At 39.2% G+C, this 18,852-nt stretch overlaps 1 protein-coding gene across 1 annotated transcript in view; it reads left to right on the plus strand.

Annotated features, from left to right (window-relative positions):
- Positions 1-18,852, plus strand: part of CFAP97 (cilia and flagella associated protein 97) — a 33,225-nt gene that overhangs the window by 8,498 nt on the left and 5,875 nt on the right. Inside the window, exons 2-4 of the mRNA XM_063458120.1 lie at positions 3,883-4,682; positions 6,422-6,493; positions 8,231-8,499. Of these exons, the coding sequence (XP_063314190.1) occupies positions 3,896-4,682; positions 6,422-6,493; positions 8,231-8,499 (1,128 nt within the window). The 5' untranslated portion in view covers positions 3,883-3,895. The remainder of the gene's footprint in view (positions 1-3,882; positions 4,683-6,421; positions 6,494-8,230; positions 8,500-18,852) is intronic.

Raw genomic sequence — 18,852 nt, forward strand, 5'->3', positions numbered from 1 at the left:
CATGGCAAAGTTAGACGTGGAAGATGCTTACTTCCATGTTCCGATATCAAAATTTTCTCTGAAGTTCCTAAGGTTTGTAATATTAGCAGGAAAATGAAAGATTCAGCACTTTCAGTTCAAGGCCCTACTGTTCGGCCTATCATCAGCCCCTCGTATCTTTACAAATATATTCTGGCTCCTCTAGCAGTAAACTTACGTCTAAGAGGTGTGACAATAGTTCCTTACCTGGGCGACTGGTTCTTGAAAGCAGAATCAGAACATCTTCTGCCATTGGATCTCAATATCACCAAGAGGTTTTTAAGAGATCACGGTTGGCTTTTAAATGTTGATTCCCTCAACAAGGATGGAATTCCTGGGACTTCTGGTGGATTCAAGGTCCCTGTTGCTTTTTCTTCCTATGTCAAAGCAAAAAAGAATAATAAAGGCTTACAAAAGAAGCTTACAAAAGAAAAAAGTTTGCACCATCAGATAGGCCATGAGTGTCCTGGGACTTCTCACCTTTGCAGTCCTTGGTTGGATGGGCAAAAGCAGAAATCAGACTTTTACAATGGAACATTCTGGCGGAATGGTGAAGGAAGATTTGGATGCAGTTATCTGCCTGTTGAGCACAGTAAGAAAACCACTAAATTGGTGGAAAAATTTAAACAACCTTTTCAGAGGCCTTTCATTCAAACAGTAAAGATAGATTATCATCACAACAGATGCCTCCCAAACTGGTTGGGGCGCCCATATAGATTCACAGTTCATTCAGGGGAAATGGACTTCGAAAGAAGCAAAACGTCAGAGAGATGAAGGCAGTTATGAATGCTCTGGTAGCTTTCAGTCATTGCAGACCAAGCTGTAAGGATTCAGTCCGACAATGCCACCACGGTTGCCTACTTGAACCGTCAAGGAGGCACAAAAGTAAATTCTCTACAGGATCTGTGCTACCATATGTCTTGAGCACAGTCAAAAGTAACATCACTCTCAACAACTCATATCAGAAGTACTCAGAACGTCATCGCAGACAACCTCAGCAGACAATGTTGGTCTCAACCGGATTGGTCTCTAAAACCCCATATGTTCTCGAGACTGGTATTCCGATTCGGCTTACCAGACATCGATCTTATAGCTACAAGAAAAAAAACAGGAAAGTCTCACGTGTTGCTTTTATTCAGGCACTGGATTATTTTCCAGACTTCCTAGACGGCTTGTCCCTCACCTGGAACTTCAACATGGGATAGATGGCGAGGCTGCACACACCACACTAACCAGTTTAAGAGCTTACCTGTTCAGCAGAAAGCCGGGAGCCGAACCGCTTGGGCATCCGTCCCCTTCACATGCGGGATCCAAACTGGCGCCGACCACAAGGCCGCGGCTGTTTGAAGCTCCGCCTCCAACGGTCACATGACCGTGACGTCACAACGTCGCTGCACACGCACATTCTGGGTTCAGAGGTCAAGCCCTGACCAATCACCGCACAAGGAGGGATATTTAAACCTCTGAATTTCCCTGGTTTATTGCCCTGTCAAGGTTTCCGATCCTGGTTCCCGTGAGTGCATTTTCTTGTCCTTGTTATTGATATTTCCGGTATTCTGACCTTGGCTATTCCTGACTATTCTGATATCTGGTTTCCCTGACTTGGCTTTCTTATCGATCTTGTGTATTTATGGCTTCCTTGACCATTCTCTGTCTTTCAACGTATTAAGCCGGCCATTCTAAGGACCGGTTTACCTTCTGTCTTTTTTTCTATTCTATGTAGATGTTACATAGTTTTGCATGTTGGATCACACTAGTAGTCGTTATAATAAGTTTTCCCTCCGATAGCCTTGATACCAAGGATAATTCAAAAGATCAGATGGGGAAAAGGCAGGGGATCTTGCCATTGTTCCCTTCTGGCCAAACCGAAGCTGGTTTTCCGAAATAGAGCGTATGACTATTTCACGCTGGGTTTTTCCAATTTCAAGCAACTTCATAGAGAACGGATCAAGTGCCTATATATATGCATAGAGGCCTGTGTTTACATTTTATTCAAATTCAAACCCAATCAAAAGATATACTGAGACAAGAAAGGAACTTTGTTTCCGTATCGTTCTTCAGTTTGATAAAACTTATTAAAAGGCAGAGCTCCCTTTTTGTCAAGTTTGTCATTTCCAATCTGTTACTAGTGACTGCTTAAGGGGAAAAAAGCTCTTTCTATGCATGGTCTTGTAGTATCCTCTAGTCCAGGTATAGGCGACCTTCGGCACTCCAGATGTTGTGGACTACATCCCCCATAATGCTCTAACACCCATAATGCTGGCAAAGCATCATGTGATGTGTAGTCCAAAACATCTGGAGTGCCGAAGGTTGCCAATGCCTGCTCTAGTCAAGAGTACACCTCTGATGTCTGCTCCAGGCAGCTGAGAAGGATCAAGAAGATTATCATGGTGGTGCCTGCAGGGGACAGGTTCATGTAAGTATATAACCTATCTTCACCTGTCGCCAGGGCCACTGGACCCCCATCAGCAATGTCATGGTCTGGGGATCTTTGCAAATGGTGACAGAGCCACTTTAAAGAATATTGCATTGTCTATCAATTTAAAAACAAAAAATAACAATGTGTCTATATTTGCTACATTTATTTCAAATTATAATTTATTTGTTTCTACATTTGAATATTCTGTTTATTTACTGTGTTTTGTTTGACAATGAGAATTATTGCAATTTTTAATTCATTTGAAGTGTAAATTAATTCACCAAGAATAATTTTGCATTAGTTAATTAGTTTAAGGACAGGTTTTTGTTTAATTAAGATTTAAATGTTTTGAACTGGGACATATATTGTATAAGGGCTGCTAGCAGTATGATGTGTCAAGTCCACTGGGCACAAACTTCAAACTATTATTTTAAACTTTCTCTCTCCCCCCCCCCACCCCCCCCAGTTCCCTATTAAAAATAAAAAGCAAATTAATCCTACAGGTTTCAATGTAGGTGGCAAACTTAAAGCACATGTAATATGTACAGAAAAAGCAGCATATGGCACATATCTGCATCTGATTGGCAGTTGATATGTGTGCATAAAAATATCATATGGCTAATCCAATTCCTTTTCTTTTTGATGATTCATTCCATAAGTTTTGACTACCGGTAATTGAAATTTCATAGATCACTGGCTAGTGACACAAAATTACAGAGAATTAAATTACCTACATGGCATCAGCTGGTTAACCCCCTTCTTCAGCTGTAAAATTATAAGTTCTGCAAAATACCATTATTAGTCTTTACCCTGTGTTAAACTGGTTTACACTCACTAAGTGTAGGGCAGTGTTGCTTTCACAAACCATTTGTGTTGGGCATTGATCTCTGGCCTGATTAATACCAAGTGCCTGAATGGCTTCATTACTAATTTTAGGGTCCCAATACAGGGGTTAAGAATCACTGACCTATAGAATAAATAGCATTCTCCCCCTAGTGCATAGTTGACAATTCATTCTGTTGTGACCTCATACACTTCCAAAGATCTTACAGATTTTTCACTGACACCGCAGATCTTCATATTAAACTCTTCTCGTCCTTGACAACCCTTTTATTAATTAATCTACAGACACTATTTAACTCTAAATTAAACTTTGTATTAGTTATTTAATGGCACTTCATTTTCTATATGCAGCTGCAAACCATTTATTTATTTATAGCACTGTGCATGGCTTTGCTAGTCATCTCTTCACATTCAAGCATGCTTATCTGTGTGTGGGTGGATTGGTCTGTCTTCTACCCCCACAAAATAGTGAGGTGAGTGCAATTCTTTGTGGTTATAAAACCCTTTGACTCTAAACCACAAAAAGTGCTTATCACCATATAAATACATAAAGGTATGTAGAATTTCCTAATCGTGTCCACTGCTTTTATTCTTATTTTTAGAACCTTTTAAACCATGGATCGGTATGGAAACCTTTTTGACGCTGAAGATGTGGATCACTCCTTTTTTGATAGCGATAATGATGAGAAGGGCGACAAAGAGGCTGTTGTGTCTTCACACCCAAACAAGCAAGATGATGCAAAACATAATGTGGGTTTAGTAGCTGAATTAAAAGGCAGTGCTGGAGATAGAGAACAATATACAAGTAAGGAAGAAAGTAATGGAAAAGAAACGCCATTTAAAAAGGAGTATGAGGTTGCACAATCCCGGTCTTCTACTAGGCCTGGCAGTCCAGTCAAGTCTGGAAGGAGCTCTGTACAGAGCCTGAGAATTGAAACAACCATTCCCACGGGGATTCCCAAAATTAGACATGAATTTGAGGACAATTACTACCCAGATGAAGATGACAGTAGTGAGGAAGAAGAGCACAACGCCAGACCCAAATCCTCAAAACAAACCTTTGTTGGAAAGAAAAGTACAGGTAAATATAACAGAGAAGCAGTGTCCTCGTCCATTTCCAGTTCAGATGCAGAATATTCAGACACTGGGTCAGGAGGGCGTATTTCTAAATCATCCTATCAATCAGCCAAAGGAAATGGACATTTTGCTGAGAACAAGACTCCTAAACAGCCAGTCAGAGATCTAAGGGACTATGTGGAGGAGTCGGAAGATACAGTCACTGATGTCACTCCCCTGTCCACACCGGACATTAGTCCTATCCAGTCATTTGATCTGGCAGCTACAAGTGGAGCACTGAAAAATAAAATGCAACGACAAGAAAATGTCAGCCAAGATAAATATGGTAATTTTTATGTTTTTTGCTTTATATTGAAACTGATCAGAGTCAGTAGATTTAACTGATACCTACAGTACTGTGCAAAAGTCTTAGGCCACCATTAGATTTGTTGTTTTAGCAACGTTATAATGACCATATAATTATTCCTCAGTCTCTTTATTAGAACACAACCAAAAAATACAGAAAATAGGTATGCAAGACAAAATCTGATGAGCAGTGTCTGTTTCTTCTTTGAGAGACTGGAAGAAATGCACCAAGCACCTGGCTCTGCATCTGGCCATTGATCAGGAATGCTCTTTGTGGAATGGTATACATGCCAATCTTTGCATATCTTCACCTTTTCACCTTGTTCCCTTTCCGAAAATACAAGTGGTTTCTTGGCTGCAAAGACCATTCTTGATCAAACTCTTCGGACTGTAGACTGGCCAACTTGGCAGATGCTGAGCCAGGTTCTTGCTAGACTTCTTCTGATCTTTCCAAGAAGAAACTCAGACACTTCTTATCACATTTTGAAAGTTTTCTTGGCCTTTTTTTTTTCCTTTATCCATGGCCTCTACTGATTCTTCATAGTTCTTTATAACTGCTTGAATAACACATCCTGAGTGTATAGTTCCCTGTTTTCCTTTTAAAAGTGACCTTGCATACATACTCCATAACAATTTCATGTATTTTCTAGTTGCTGTTCTGAAAATGTAAAACCATGCTATTTCTGAGAAGTGTCAATGTTTACATTCGGGCGGAGATGCTCCTGTAATAACTTAGCCAGTAGAGGCAATTCCTCCTTATGACTTAAAATTATCTAAGGTCTTTGTTGTGTGTAATCACACACAGCATCATGATGTCAGTGTGACTTATGCTTCTCATGTAAAACTTAGGAGGAGCATATGATTGTCCTGCATGCACCATACATCAACAGTGCTTCTCTATGAAAAACATTGGATCGGTTCAAAGTTAATCATACTTGATGATCTCACAGTGGAAGGATTGGCTGCAGAGCAGAGTCTGTTTCAGCACAGGATTATGGGTGCACCCCTAGGGGAATTCTGCATTGTTGGCCTGTATTTACTAAGAAACTTATGGTAACTATAAAAAAAGTCCAGGGAATTTAATTTGCTAGCACTATATTTAACCCTGTAACTTTCCAAGACACCATAAAACCTGTATGGGGGGGTACTGTTTTACTCGGACGACTTTGCTGAACACAAATATTAGTGTTTAAAAACAAAATGTATTACAACGATGATATCGTCAGTGAAAGTGAAATATTTGCAATTTTTCACACACAAATGGCACTTACACGGACAATATAATTGTTGTAATACGTTTTACTGTTTTGAAACACTAATATTTGTGTTCAGCGAAGTCTCCTAAGTTTAACAGTACCCCTCATGTACAGGTTTTATGGTGTTTTCAAAAGTAAGAGTCAAATATAAGGCTTGCGTTTGTTTTTTCACATTGAAATTCGCCAGATTGGTTACGTTGCCTTTGAGACCATATGGTAGCCCAGGATTGAGAATTTACCCCCATGATGGCATACCATTTGCAATAGTTGACAACCCAAGGTATTGCAAATGGGGTATGTCCAGTCTTTTTAGTAGCCACTTGGTCACAAACACTGGCCAAAATTGGCGTTCAAATTTGTTTTTTGCATTTTTCACACACTAACAAATATTAACGCTAACTTTGGCCAATTATTGAGCCATATATTTTTGTCAGTTTCTGATTTATCTCTGCTTTCTTGTCAGACCCTGCTTTGGATCAAACGACTAATGCCAAGGTATTGCAAGATGCTATGGACCTAAACCAACTTCTTAAAGGTATAAAATACCTCTTCTGTTTGATTTTTATTTTGTTTTGTTTACTTGTTTTCCCCTCTTCAATATAAACTATGAATAAATTGCAGATAAGTGATTTTCCTCTTGTTTCATGCCCCCAAACAACAACAAAATCTTCCAACTGTTTAATATCTACCAAAAGGTTGACTTTTCAGTATCTAGAGTTGATCATACATGTAAAAACTACTGAAGAATCAAGTAAATACCACCACCAGGAGGCGGCTGGCTGTGGGAGAATGGGGCAAGAGAGGGAGCTGTACTCTTGTGATCTTCCAGCACTGCTCCCTCAAGCGCCCTGCTGAGATACCAGGAGCGGGGTTATGATGTCGCCCCGGCATCACTAAACAGCATGTGAGGGAGCTGTGCTGGAAGAGCATGAAGTTCACACAAGTCCCACAGTGAACCCCAGGTAAAGGATTCACTCTAGCTCTCCCAAAGGAAAATACGTTTTAAAAAAATTATAATAATTTGAGAATGTGTGTCAAATCAGTGTCTGTCAGTGAGAGTGTGTCTGTCAATGAGTGTGTCTCAGTTTCCTTTGTGTAAAAGCATTGTGTTTGTTTCCTCTGTGTGTAAATGTCAGCGTTCTGTGTGTAAATGCAGTGTCTGTTGGTGAGTGGTTCCTCTGTGTGTGTGTGTGTGTGTGTGTGTGTGTGTCACAGTCCTCTGTGTTTTTTGAATGTGTGTCAGTTTCCTTTGTGTGTGTGTGTGTGTGTGTATTTTCATTATGTCACTTTTATACTTCAGATTAATAGTTCATACACTCATCCTTACATACACAGTATTCACATTATGTCATATTTATTTTATTTTAAAACTGTTCTTTACTCCATTATGGTATGAACTTATAAGTGTAAGTATGGGTCCACACATTTCATTTGGAATTTAAATCCATAGAAATTACTTTCCTTCTCTGTAAAAGGTTGAGAAACACTGGTGTAATACATGCCAACTCATACAGTTGTCCGAACTAATTCTTCTTTTCTCTCCCCCCAGCTTCTTCCCTTCTCTACCCACAGCATATGCCCCTCTCCCCCCAGCATCTCTTCACTACCCCAGCACATAATGCTACATCTTTTGGGGTGGGGGTTTGAAGTCCACCCAGGCTCCCTACCTGATGGATCCGATTCCTTCCCGCTTCTGTGAGAGGGTGTGGGCGCGAGGGAGCACTGACTTATCTGCTGTTCCAGCACTGCTCCCTCCGCTGATGCCGCCAGGAAACAGGATATGACGTCAAGCAGGTGGCGGCGCCTGATAGACATAATTTCCTGTCTCCCGGCGGCATCAGCGGTGGGAGCAATGCTGGAACAGCACGTAAGTCAGTGCTCCCTCGCAGCCCTCCAACCCACCCCGGGTAAAGCAGTGCACTGGGGCCCTGCCTACACACAACTCGCAGGAATAAAAATGTAAATTATAGATAAAATTAGGCTTATATTTATTATCTCCAACAAATGCAATACATACCGACTGCTGAACACATTCACACACCGACTGCTGAACACATTCACACACAGACATCCTCTGGTTCCTTTGTCAACCAATTCGTGACCATTTAAAGTGCTCCACCTGTCAGTGCACTGTGCATAATTTTTAAGCAGTTGGACAGTGACAAGTTGTCATGTGGATATAGATTGCCCTACGCTACCTGGTTCATATTTACTTTTAGAGTTAAATGATCTGAATTGCCATTTTAAAGTTGAACCCTTTTCTATTTTGAAGCGTTTATGCATCTGGATAAAACAGACCAACAGAGTATGGTAGTAGAACAACCCCCAGTGAGGAACAAGAAAAACTACTCCTTTAACAGTGAGGAGGTGCGGTATATTGACCGGGAAAACCAAAGGTTGCTGAAAGAGCTCTCCAAACAGGCTTCAAAACCCCGCAGTAAGATCCTTACCATGAAAAAACCCAACGGAGTTCCTGTCCGACTCTATCACAGTGCTCTTAACAGGCAAAGGGAGCAGCAACGGATCGAAAGGGAGAACCTAGTAAGTATACACAGCATTTCCACATGTTGTATGAGGTTCCAATTCAATACATTATAAACATCTAATTTCCTAAACCTTTTTAACGCATAAGTTTATCCACTAATCAGTAAATTGTGGCACATAGAGAACACAATCTAGACAAAGTAACTTTATGGAAAAATTCAACTACTTTTCAGATTTTAATTTACATGTCTTTGCAATTCAACTTTCAAATCACTATTTAGTGAATAAAGCCTTAATGCTTCTCCGATTTATTGAAATTAAATGAACTGAAAAATGTTATAAACTTCTCTCCATTACGCTGTAAGTAGGTTAATTAATTACTAATTAATTACTAATTACTAATTATTTATTTGCCTTGTTGCAGCAGCGCAGTGCCTTTTACATTTTCTACTCACTAATCATACAAAATCCTTAGACTCAAATGGTAAAGGGACACTATAGGCACCCAGATCACGTCATCTTAGTGAAGTGTTCTGGGTGCAGTGTCCCTGTTCCCTTAATACTGCAATGTAAAACATAGTAGATATAGAGAAACTGCAATGTTTACACTCCGTGTTAAGACTGAGTTTGACTCCATAAAAAATGGTGGACGTCCTCATGCAACATCCAGCGTCACGCAAAACTTCAAAGGAAAACATTGAGTTAATTCTCTCCTGTGGGGAAGACCACATTCACATTAGATACTCCCCATCGGATAAATCATGTAAGTAATAGAATGGCTTGTTTCGTTTTTTTACTTTATTTTATAACCTTTTCATGGACAGCTTTGTATTCTGAACACTAAAGTGTTCCTTTAATGCAGTGTTTCCCAAACCAATCCTGAAAACCCACCAACAGTCCAGGTTTTGTCAGTATCTCCATTGGAATAAAACTGGGGGATACCTAAATCCTGCACTGTTGGTGGGCCATGCGGACTGATTTGGGAACCACTCCTTTATTGGATTCCAAGCTCACATCCCTTGACTACATTTGGTTTTTTAAATGTGGTGTTATGATTTGGGAGAACATCTGATGGAGTCAGATGACACTGTATTTATGGCATAAGTTCAGGTTTTGTTACGTAATGTAAACCTTTTGTTTATTTTTATTATTATTATTATTATAGTTATTATTGGCATTTATGTAGTGCCAACTTATTCCACAGCACATTGCATCAGTTTCTGGTCTGGACAACCTTAAGTTAAAGGGTTGTTTTGTTTATTTTCTGTTTTTTTTTTCTTGTTGTTATTATATAATGCATTAACCTCTTAATGACACATGACATGTCGTGATTCCCCTTTATTCCAGAAGTTTGGTCCTTAAGGGGTTAAATATGGGTGATTTACAGGCTATCCCATTTACATAAGTTTGTAATTATTTTGCTAGAAATAATTCTTAATCATACTGTAATAAATCCTGATGTGGCCATTATTAAATCGCATTCACAGCCGTAGGTTTCTGGCCATCCTGTAATGCTGGTAGCTGAGTTCACCTATTGCCCTTCCCAATAATGGATCACTAACCAACTTGCACATATTTCTGTTGATATCACTTAGTGCTGTTCTCACAGTGGCAGTCCAATCCTCTGGGCCGATTCCATACTTTTTCTAGTTCTTCTTTTGCCTCACTTATGTGTTTTACTTAAACGAACACATTATTCTGCTTATTAAATGATACACTATATAATTTCTGTTAGTGTTTTAATGCAGGTTTGTTTTCCAATAATTATAAATTCAAGCAGTAATGACATTCTCCCAAAGGGTTAATGAAAAACAGTAGCTGTGAGTCACTTTCCACCCACTCTCACCTCCTACCCTGTCATACCCACGCTTTGCTGCCATCCCTCTGCCTGGGATTCATACGGCAGTGACAGCAGACTGCATGCCCATTTAACTCTTCCCAACCTCATGTTTGCCCGTTTAATAATCCTAGATCTAATTTATCAATAAAGTTTCACTACTACAACAAGGTTTGATTTGTAAGTACATTTTACCATGAGCATAAATGTTTCAGTACATATCTTTGCAGACGTGGTGTTACCATGGTAGTATGTCTTTAAGGATGTACAAAATTTAACTAGCTTAATTAAACACATTATTTCTCTATATTATGTGCTCTGTTAACCATACTTAAGAATATGTATTAACAGTTTAGAGCAGTGACCACTTCACTGAACTCCAGGTTCAAATCGCGGTCAGTTCTATCACTTTGACATGGCTAAGGAATGCTGCATTCAAAAGTAGTCTGAATGTCATCCCAAATCTTACCAGTTGAGGGCAGAAGCCTAGCACAATTATCTTCCGGTCAGTGATCTTGACAAGATCAAGATGATCTTGATGGCACTTTCACATAAAGTTCTTGGCAAGATAGGAAGTCTTCTGAAAGCTTTGAACAGGAGTTTGATTACAGCAGTATTACTGATATTTGACCCATCTGTTTCTTTGTAACTGTGATGGCCGTAAGGCATTTCTTATTTGTCAAGTACATTTCCTATGATGCTACCCGAACTTGGTGCTAAATTTACTTTTTTACAATATGCTCCATGAGATTTATGAATAAATAGCAGTGTTAAGGAAAAAAAATGTAATTTGTAGGAACATTGTTTTGACTAATCTTGCGAAAAAATATCTTTTTTTATTAAAGGATAGTGATCATATGAAGTGGTTTTGCTCCCAAATGGCCATGATCCAAAGTTTACATACCCTTGAATGTTTGGCCTTGTAACAGACACACAAGGTGACTCACACACAGGTTAAAAAAGCAATTCAAGGTTAATTTCCCACACCTCTGGCTTTTAAATTGCAATTAGTGTCTGTGTGTAAATAGTCAGCGTGTTTGTTAGCGCTCACATGGAGGCACTGAGCAAGCTAGATCAGGGATAGGCAACCTTCGGCACTCCAGAAGTTTTGGACTACATCCCCCATAATGCTCCTACACCCATTATGCTGGCAAAGCATCATGGGAGGTGTAGTTCAAAACATCTGGCGTGCCGAAGGTTGCTTATGCCTGGGCTAGATACTGAGCCATGGAAAGCAGAAGAGAAACTTTAAAAAGATTGGAAAGGATATAAAAAGATATCCAAAGGCTTGAAAATGAAAGTCTGTACTGTTGATTAATTTATTAAGAAGTGGATAATTTGGGGATCTCTTGATACGATGCCAAGGTCCGGTAAACCAAGAAAGATTTCAACCACAACTGCCAGAAGAATTGTTCGGGATACAAAGAAAATCCCACGGGTAACCTCAGGAAAAATACAGGCTGCTCTGGAAAAAGACAGAGTGGTTGTTTCAAGGAGCACAATACAACGATGCTTGAACAAAAAGGAGCTACACGGTCGAGTTGCCAGAAAGAAGCCTTTTTGCGCCAATGCCACAAAATATACTTGGTTATGTTGTGCCCCACAACACATTGACAGTAAAAAGAATGAAGCGCTTGTGTATTATGGAGATTATATAATTATTCACCTTTGGGAAATTGAGGGATGTTCCCTTGAATGCCAGACGTTCTACCTGTGGGTGGTAACAACGTGCGCGGTACACCTACTTTGACCCTTAACCCACTGTTTTTAGTGGTATTTAAGAAGGATAAGGAACCAAGGGACTTTGAAATCATTTTCTCCGGTTGAAGAAGCCACGGTGAAGTGGTGAAACGCGTTCCGGGTTTAGAGGACATTGTTCTGTTTTAAAAGGACATTGTTGCCTTTTTTATTTTATACTTTATTATAATAAACCTAGTTTTTATTTTAATCAATTTACCCTGGTTCCAGAATTCAGTTCAACAGGTGGGAGTGCAGTCCCAAATCTGCACAGCGCTGTGGAATTGAGTCATTAATACTGACTCCAGATATTGTAAGTACTCACTTGGGAATCTGCTTTATATATTAAGAACAGCATTAGCAATGCTGCGCAATTGTTTGTGCTTTTACTCCCCCCTGCAGGACAAGAAATTTCGTTCTGATAATAGGGGTGGGTCGCCTAAACGGACCCAGAAGTGATACACACCAGAGCTGGGTCTATAGCTCTCTGTTTGTGAGTTTAAATAATATTATATTAATCTCTGTAAAATTATATACAGTCTATACTATGTATGATTATCTTTTATAGATATCAACACATTTTTTTCTGGCATTCAAGGGAACATCCCTCAATTTCCCAAAGGTGAATAATTATATAATCTCCATAATACACAAGCGCTTCATTCTTTTTACTGTACAATTTCGTTTGTGATTTTAGAAGGTATCGCATGAATGCATAGCAGCTGGTTTTTTAAATTTTTATATATATTGACAAATTAGATAAGTGGTAAATGAGCGCTGGTCCTTATCCAATTTCTTGTTTTGCACCACAACATATTGACACTCACAGCTTCTGGCACACTGTAATTTCAAGTGACGAGGCCAAAATAGAGCTTTATGGTCACAACCTCAAACACTATGTTTGTAGAGAGGTCAACAAGGCCAGGTGCTAAACATAAAGGCCTATAGTGAAAAGAATACCATTCCCATTGTGAAGTATGGTGGTGGTTCATTCAAGATGACGAAAAACTGTGCCTTACCTGGAGGCATTTTGCCAAGACGAAGTGGCAAGAATTAGGGGCCTCATTGACGGCTATTACAAAAGACTGCACACTGTCATTGATGCTAAAGGAGACACTACACAGTATTAAGAACGAAGGGTATGCAGACGTTGAACAGGAGTCATTTCATTTTATTCTTTGTTTATTTATTTATTATTTATTAAAAATTCTTAAGAAACGCAGTCTTGTTACCCATAGGGTCTCGATGCGCATACCAGCAATAAAAACAGATAAAACAATATCCAGCAAACAACAGCATTGAAATCAAGTGCATTTAAAACCAGGGTTAAAATTTTCATGTAATCCCGTACGCCTGAGCAAATAAGACTGTTTTTAAGCTCCGGCGGAACTTCAGTAGATCATTCTCAAGTCTTAATGTCGGGGGCAGGGAGTTCCAAAGTTGCGCTCCCTGAACATCACTCGTCCTCCCTCCGCACTTTTTCTTTTTAAAATTTGGAATCTTCAATAAGTCCAAATCAGCCGATCTCAAGGATCGACTGGGAGCATAGCGTGTGAATTTATCCTTCAGATAGTCTGGTCCCATACCATGGATTGCCTTGTATACCAAACAACCAGTTTTAAACAGAACCCGTTCACGAACGGGCAGCCAGTGCAAGGCTCTTAATGATGGAGTGATATGGTCATTGCGGGCCACACCCGTAAGTAGCCTTGCAGCTGCGTTCTGTATCAACTGGAGCTTGTGTATGATGTTCTGAGGCAGTCCAAGGTATAGAGCATTGCAGTAGTCCAATCGACTACCGATGATGGCGTTGACCACCGAGATTTGATCGGAGGGGGCAATGAATCTAAAAGTAGACCTCAGAAGTTTCAGGTGGTAGTGGCAAGAACTTACCACCTGATTTAATCTGGGGCTTCAGTGTCAACCTGGAGTCGAGGATGACTCCCAGATCTCTGACCTTGGCGGCAGGACTCAGAGATGGCGAAAACGAGTCCGGCCATGAGGGAAAGATACTATTCACCTCCTGGTTACTGAAGATGATACATTCAGTTTTGGAGCCATTAAGTTTTAGATAATTGGCTCCCATCCACGACTGGATATCCTGTAGGCAGGAGGAAAGATTGATTTGATCCTCCTTTTTCTTGGCCAGGCGAAAGTACAACTGGGTATCGTCGGCATAGATATGATAGGGAAGCATGTGGCGGCGGATGATATGGGTCAGTGGCCTCATATAGATGTTAAACAGGATTGGAGATAAAGCCGAACCCTGGGGGACTCCACACGTCAGGGCGATGTTAGAGGAGTAAAATGTTCCCAATTTTACCCTTTGAACCCTGTCGTGGAGAAATGAGGTCACCCAAGCCAAGGCCCTGTCATCCACACCAGCCACAGTGAGTAGCCTCTCTATCAATCTATCATGGTTGTTGCCATGTTTTGTTTTATGATTGTGCTATTCTGTTATAACCTACAGTTGAACATGAATCCAATAAGAAATAAAAGAAATGTGTTTTGCCTGCTCACTCATATTTTCTTTAAAAAAAATGGTACATATATTACCAATTCTCTAAAGGTATGCATACTTTTGAGCACAACTGTAAATGCACAGATATGCTCTTTTGGTGAGATATGTACAAGCAACTTGCACCCTAAATGGTTTTTCATATACCACAAATATGAATATAAAATTGGGGATTTATTAACCTGTAATATATCCGATATTTCTTTTACTTTGGTGCGGTTTTGGACTCCAAATGTTGGTACGACCTCAAGAGCACTAAAGATCAGAATTGTGAAACAGGTTCACAACATTTGTAAAAAGTTTTTAAAACTGCATATTTGCCCATTTTGCTGAAGCCCATCAGGGAGACCCATTGATTCTCTAATTTATGGCACTGTCCAAAAAGAAGAAAAAGCGAGAGAAGGCGATCATTTTTGTGATTTTATGTAGGATACAAACTCAATGGCTTTTTAAATTTAAAGGGACGCTGTAGTCAGCAGAACAGCTTAATGTAATTAATCTGTTGTCTATATCTTGTCCCTGTAGACTTTTTAATCTAATACAAAAATATAAGTCCTGCGCTCACTTCCATCACTCCTGGGCGGCAGCAACGACCACAGTACACATCAGCCCCAATATATATATATATATATATATATATATATATATATATATATATATATATATATATATATATATATATATATATATATATATATATATATATATATATATATATATATATATATTAAAAACCAAAGGGAAAAAAAGTTACCTGCACTTTCTCCTTAATCCCTTTGTATATTTAGGCAAATGGAGGTAATTTAGTTACTCGAATAGCCATTGAAGGAAATGCCCACCTGCCAACGTCAAGGCAGACCCCCCTAAGCAGGTTCTACACTGACCCTTCACCTTGCTTCCTTGAGCTTCTGGCAAATATATCTCCAATGAGTCAGAGAGGGGTATTTTTTATATACACCCCTACTACTGCCTTCACTTTCCACATTCTTTCTAGCTCCTCATTCAGTCCTTGCTATTTGCCCATCTTCTCATATTCCTTATTCCTGATGCTATAGTACTTGGGTTTTGCCACATCCACCACTACTGCAGTCTTTCATTCCATGTCTAGCACTAAAATGTCAAGTTGGCTAGTACTTGCATATATATATATATATATATATATATATATATATATATTTTTTTTTTTTGTTTGTTTGTTTATCCAGGTAAATCAGTGTCTCAATGAACATTGAGCAGTTATGGGGAAACTTAAGTGTTGCAAATGAAAACCTTTATTCATAACACTAGATTGTATCAAACACCATTTAGATTAGGGCACCCCTTCCCCATGCCCTTACAAAAGTCAACTGAACTTTATTCCAACAGAATGTCACAGGTCAAGGAGATCATCACTGCTATGAGAAGCACTGGAACACAGGACGCGTCTATTTCATTCATCGTTCTGCTCCTGCAATGCTTCTAATATGAGAAGCCCTCACATCTGCTTTGTACTGTAGCAGAGCGCAGTAAGGAAGAGCGCCATCCCAGCTGTCTGACTGCCTGGATTTATAGAATTGCTGACTTATCTTGACATCAACATTTTTGACTTTTTTACCTCAATAGCACTTTAACATGGTGGGATGTTTTAGGGGCTTGGGGTGTTCTTTTAAGTATTGATATCAATACTAACTTTATTAGAATGCATTTTTGGGTTATCGGTAGGAAATCTTGGACTGAGAACAAGTTTGCTTTTTAATAAACAGGAAGAACACACACATATGCCTTAAAGTGCATAGGGCTCTGTGAATGACATTTAAAAAGGGCCAGTGACATAAATAGGTTTCAGCAGGTGTTGTGGCGTATTAGTCAGCTGTCTGACATTACAGCTGTCTGAACAGAGTACAAGGGAGCAGTGAGACATGTGCACCTCTTAGGCTCTGTCTAGTGAAGCTGTGCAATTATACCGAACCACTTCAATGCCTAAATATAATAAAAAATACATAGTAAAGCAACAGGCAACCGCTTAAGTAGAAACGTGTATCAGTGGGACATGCTGTGCAAATGATTCCTGCTGGAAAGAAATGTGCAATCTGCTCCAAAATATTGATTTAGTTACCATTTAGTTATTTTGATACATATTATGTTTTAAATTTTTAGATCATATTATTGCATTTGCAGTTTTCTGGCATGTATTTGGAGCCATCAACAAAAATTTCAAGTGTGCTCCATTTTGTTTTCATTTGGTCTGTTTTGTGCAGTTCATGAAGACTAGATTTAAAAATGTGTACTTGCATTTTTTACTTCAAATATATATGTACTGCTTGTGAGAAGGAGCAAGCAGGTCAGTTCACAAATGCACATGCTGCTGTATGGATGTTATTAGTGCAATGCATAGCCGTTCTGAATGTTGGTTTTATGGGAGACTGTAGCTCTCCCATTGGTATCCGTGGTAGAACCATTATTAGGTGTGAGATCAGATGCGGAGATTTGTAGCAAATGTGGGACTTTCCATGTGAGTGTATTCTGTGTACATTTCCAATTCAACATGGAACGCCTCTTTAAAATCTTGTTCCTGCCAAATTTCCCTTGTGTCTCCTGGAATTGTTATCCTATTAGTTCCTCCATGACAAGTCTGACTAGAGTTGTACATTTGTAATTGCAGCCCGTCAGATGTCTTCATGAAGCAACCCTGGATTTATTTTTGTATTGCACTTTTAATTGCATGTTATTCACTGTCAAAACAGCATCAAAGAACCTACAGTCAGTCATGTAGGAGTCATGATAAAGCAAACCTTTTTAGGACCACATAGACCTTCACCACCACTTTGGTATACTAAATAGACAATGAAAGCCAGATGTCCTCTTCTGTGTCATTAATGCCTGTGCTTGGGAATTTGCTTTCTGACGCTTGTTCTGCTCCACCAGTAAGTGGTATTAGATGAGATGTGATTTCAAGTCATGCAATTTCATATTTACTGATTTGCTGTATCTTTTCTCTGAGTCAGTAAGATTTAAGGAACACTATGACACAGAGAAGGTTTCACAATTCTCTGTATAATGTATGTCCCTGTAACCTTAACTCATGTATAATATATAATAACTTGACTAATTGTGGCCCATTTCCTATGAAATAAGGTTCCAAGTAGCATGGTTTAAATGAAGGCTATATGCTGGCATTGCTTGTTCTGGAATTTCAGCATGGTCTATTTCTAGCTTTCTTCGTTGTACTATATTGTGCTTAGCAAAGTCTTTCCATTTGACCATGTACCACTTGGCTCCTGCCCAAGCTCATGTGACTCTTGTCATCTGTGCAAGACTTTTCCTGTTTGTTTTCTCTCTCTCTCTCTCTCTCTCTCTCTCTCTCTCTCTCTCTCTCTCTCTCTCTCTCTCTCTCTCTCTCTCTCTGTCTTTTGGTCTCTGTGTCTCCCATGTGAAGTTAAGCGACCTTTGAGATTGACTCTCCTGATGTAGCTGATAATTTACTCAATGGCACGGAGCCACGTTATTTTAAATTCTAATAGATACACAAGTGGAAATCAAATTTGGATTTGAAACCACCAGCATTGATTAGTAACTAAAGGTGCTTTTAGTAACTTGAACTAGATTCGTCTCATCTGTCATGTATGGTATGTGCAGTAAATTAGAATAAGTATAATTTGAGATAGCAGAGCTTGCAAGAAAGGCCATGACAGCTGTGCTTTCAAACAAATGCAGAAGATGCCACACAGATGCCTGCTACAAGGTCTACTGGACCGTGCACACTGTGTCTATTACCTTCTAAGGGAGAATATTTTACATTAAAAAAAAATATATATATATATATATTTTATCATATTAGAATTTTTGTTACTACCTCGTTCACTATATTACAGAAGGAACAGTATCTAATTTCTGTTTGCATGGCATTGAATATTTTTTTTGTTCTAAACCTAAATGTCTGACTTATTTTCCCTAGTTGTTATTGTGCCCATACTTTGCTCTTTCCAATCTGCTTTGAGCTGGAGTGTTCAGAGTTCTGGGTAGTAAGTGTTCCTAGATTTCAGTGGCATGCAATTTCTATGACACTTAGATGATATCATATTATGACCCACAAGAAGTGCTCTCTCTATCTCTACATCAATTAATAGTTGAAACAAAACCTCCAAATGCTGTCACAAAGGAAACCATGCTGAAGACCCAAATGCGGACTATGAAATAATTTGCTGTAAAACCACTAATGAAACCTGCTCGTGGTCCTCTGTAGAATGCAGACTGCATTAAAGACTGACTGATAGGTTTGCTGATTTCAGACCATAAAATATGTCTGCTTCCCAGTATTCTTAGTAACAGCACTGCATTC

Source organism: Pelobates fuscus, chromosome 6 (assembly GCF_036172605.1).
Source record: "Pelobates fuscus isolate aPelFus1 chromosome 6, aPelFus1.pri, whole genome shotgun sequence".
Taxonomy (NCBI): domain Eukaryota; kingdom Metazoa; phylum Chordata; class Amphibia; order Anura; family Pelobatidae; genus Pelobates; species Pelobates fuscus.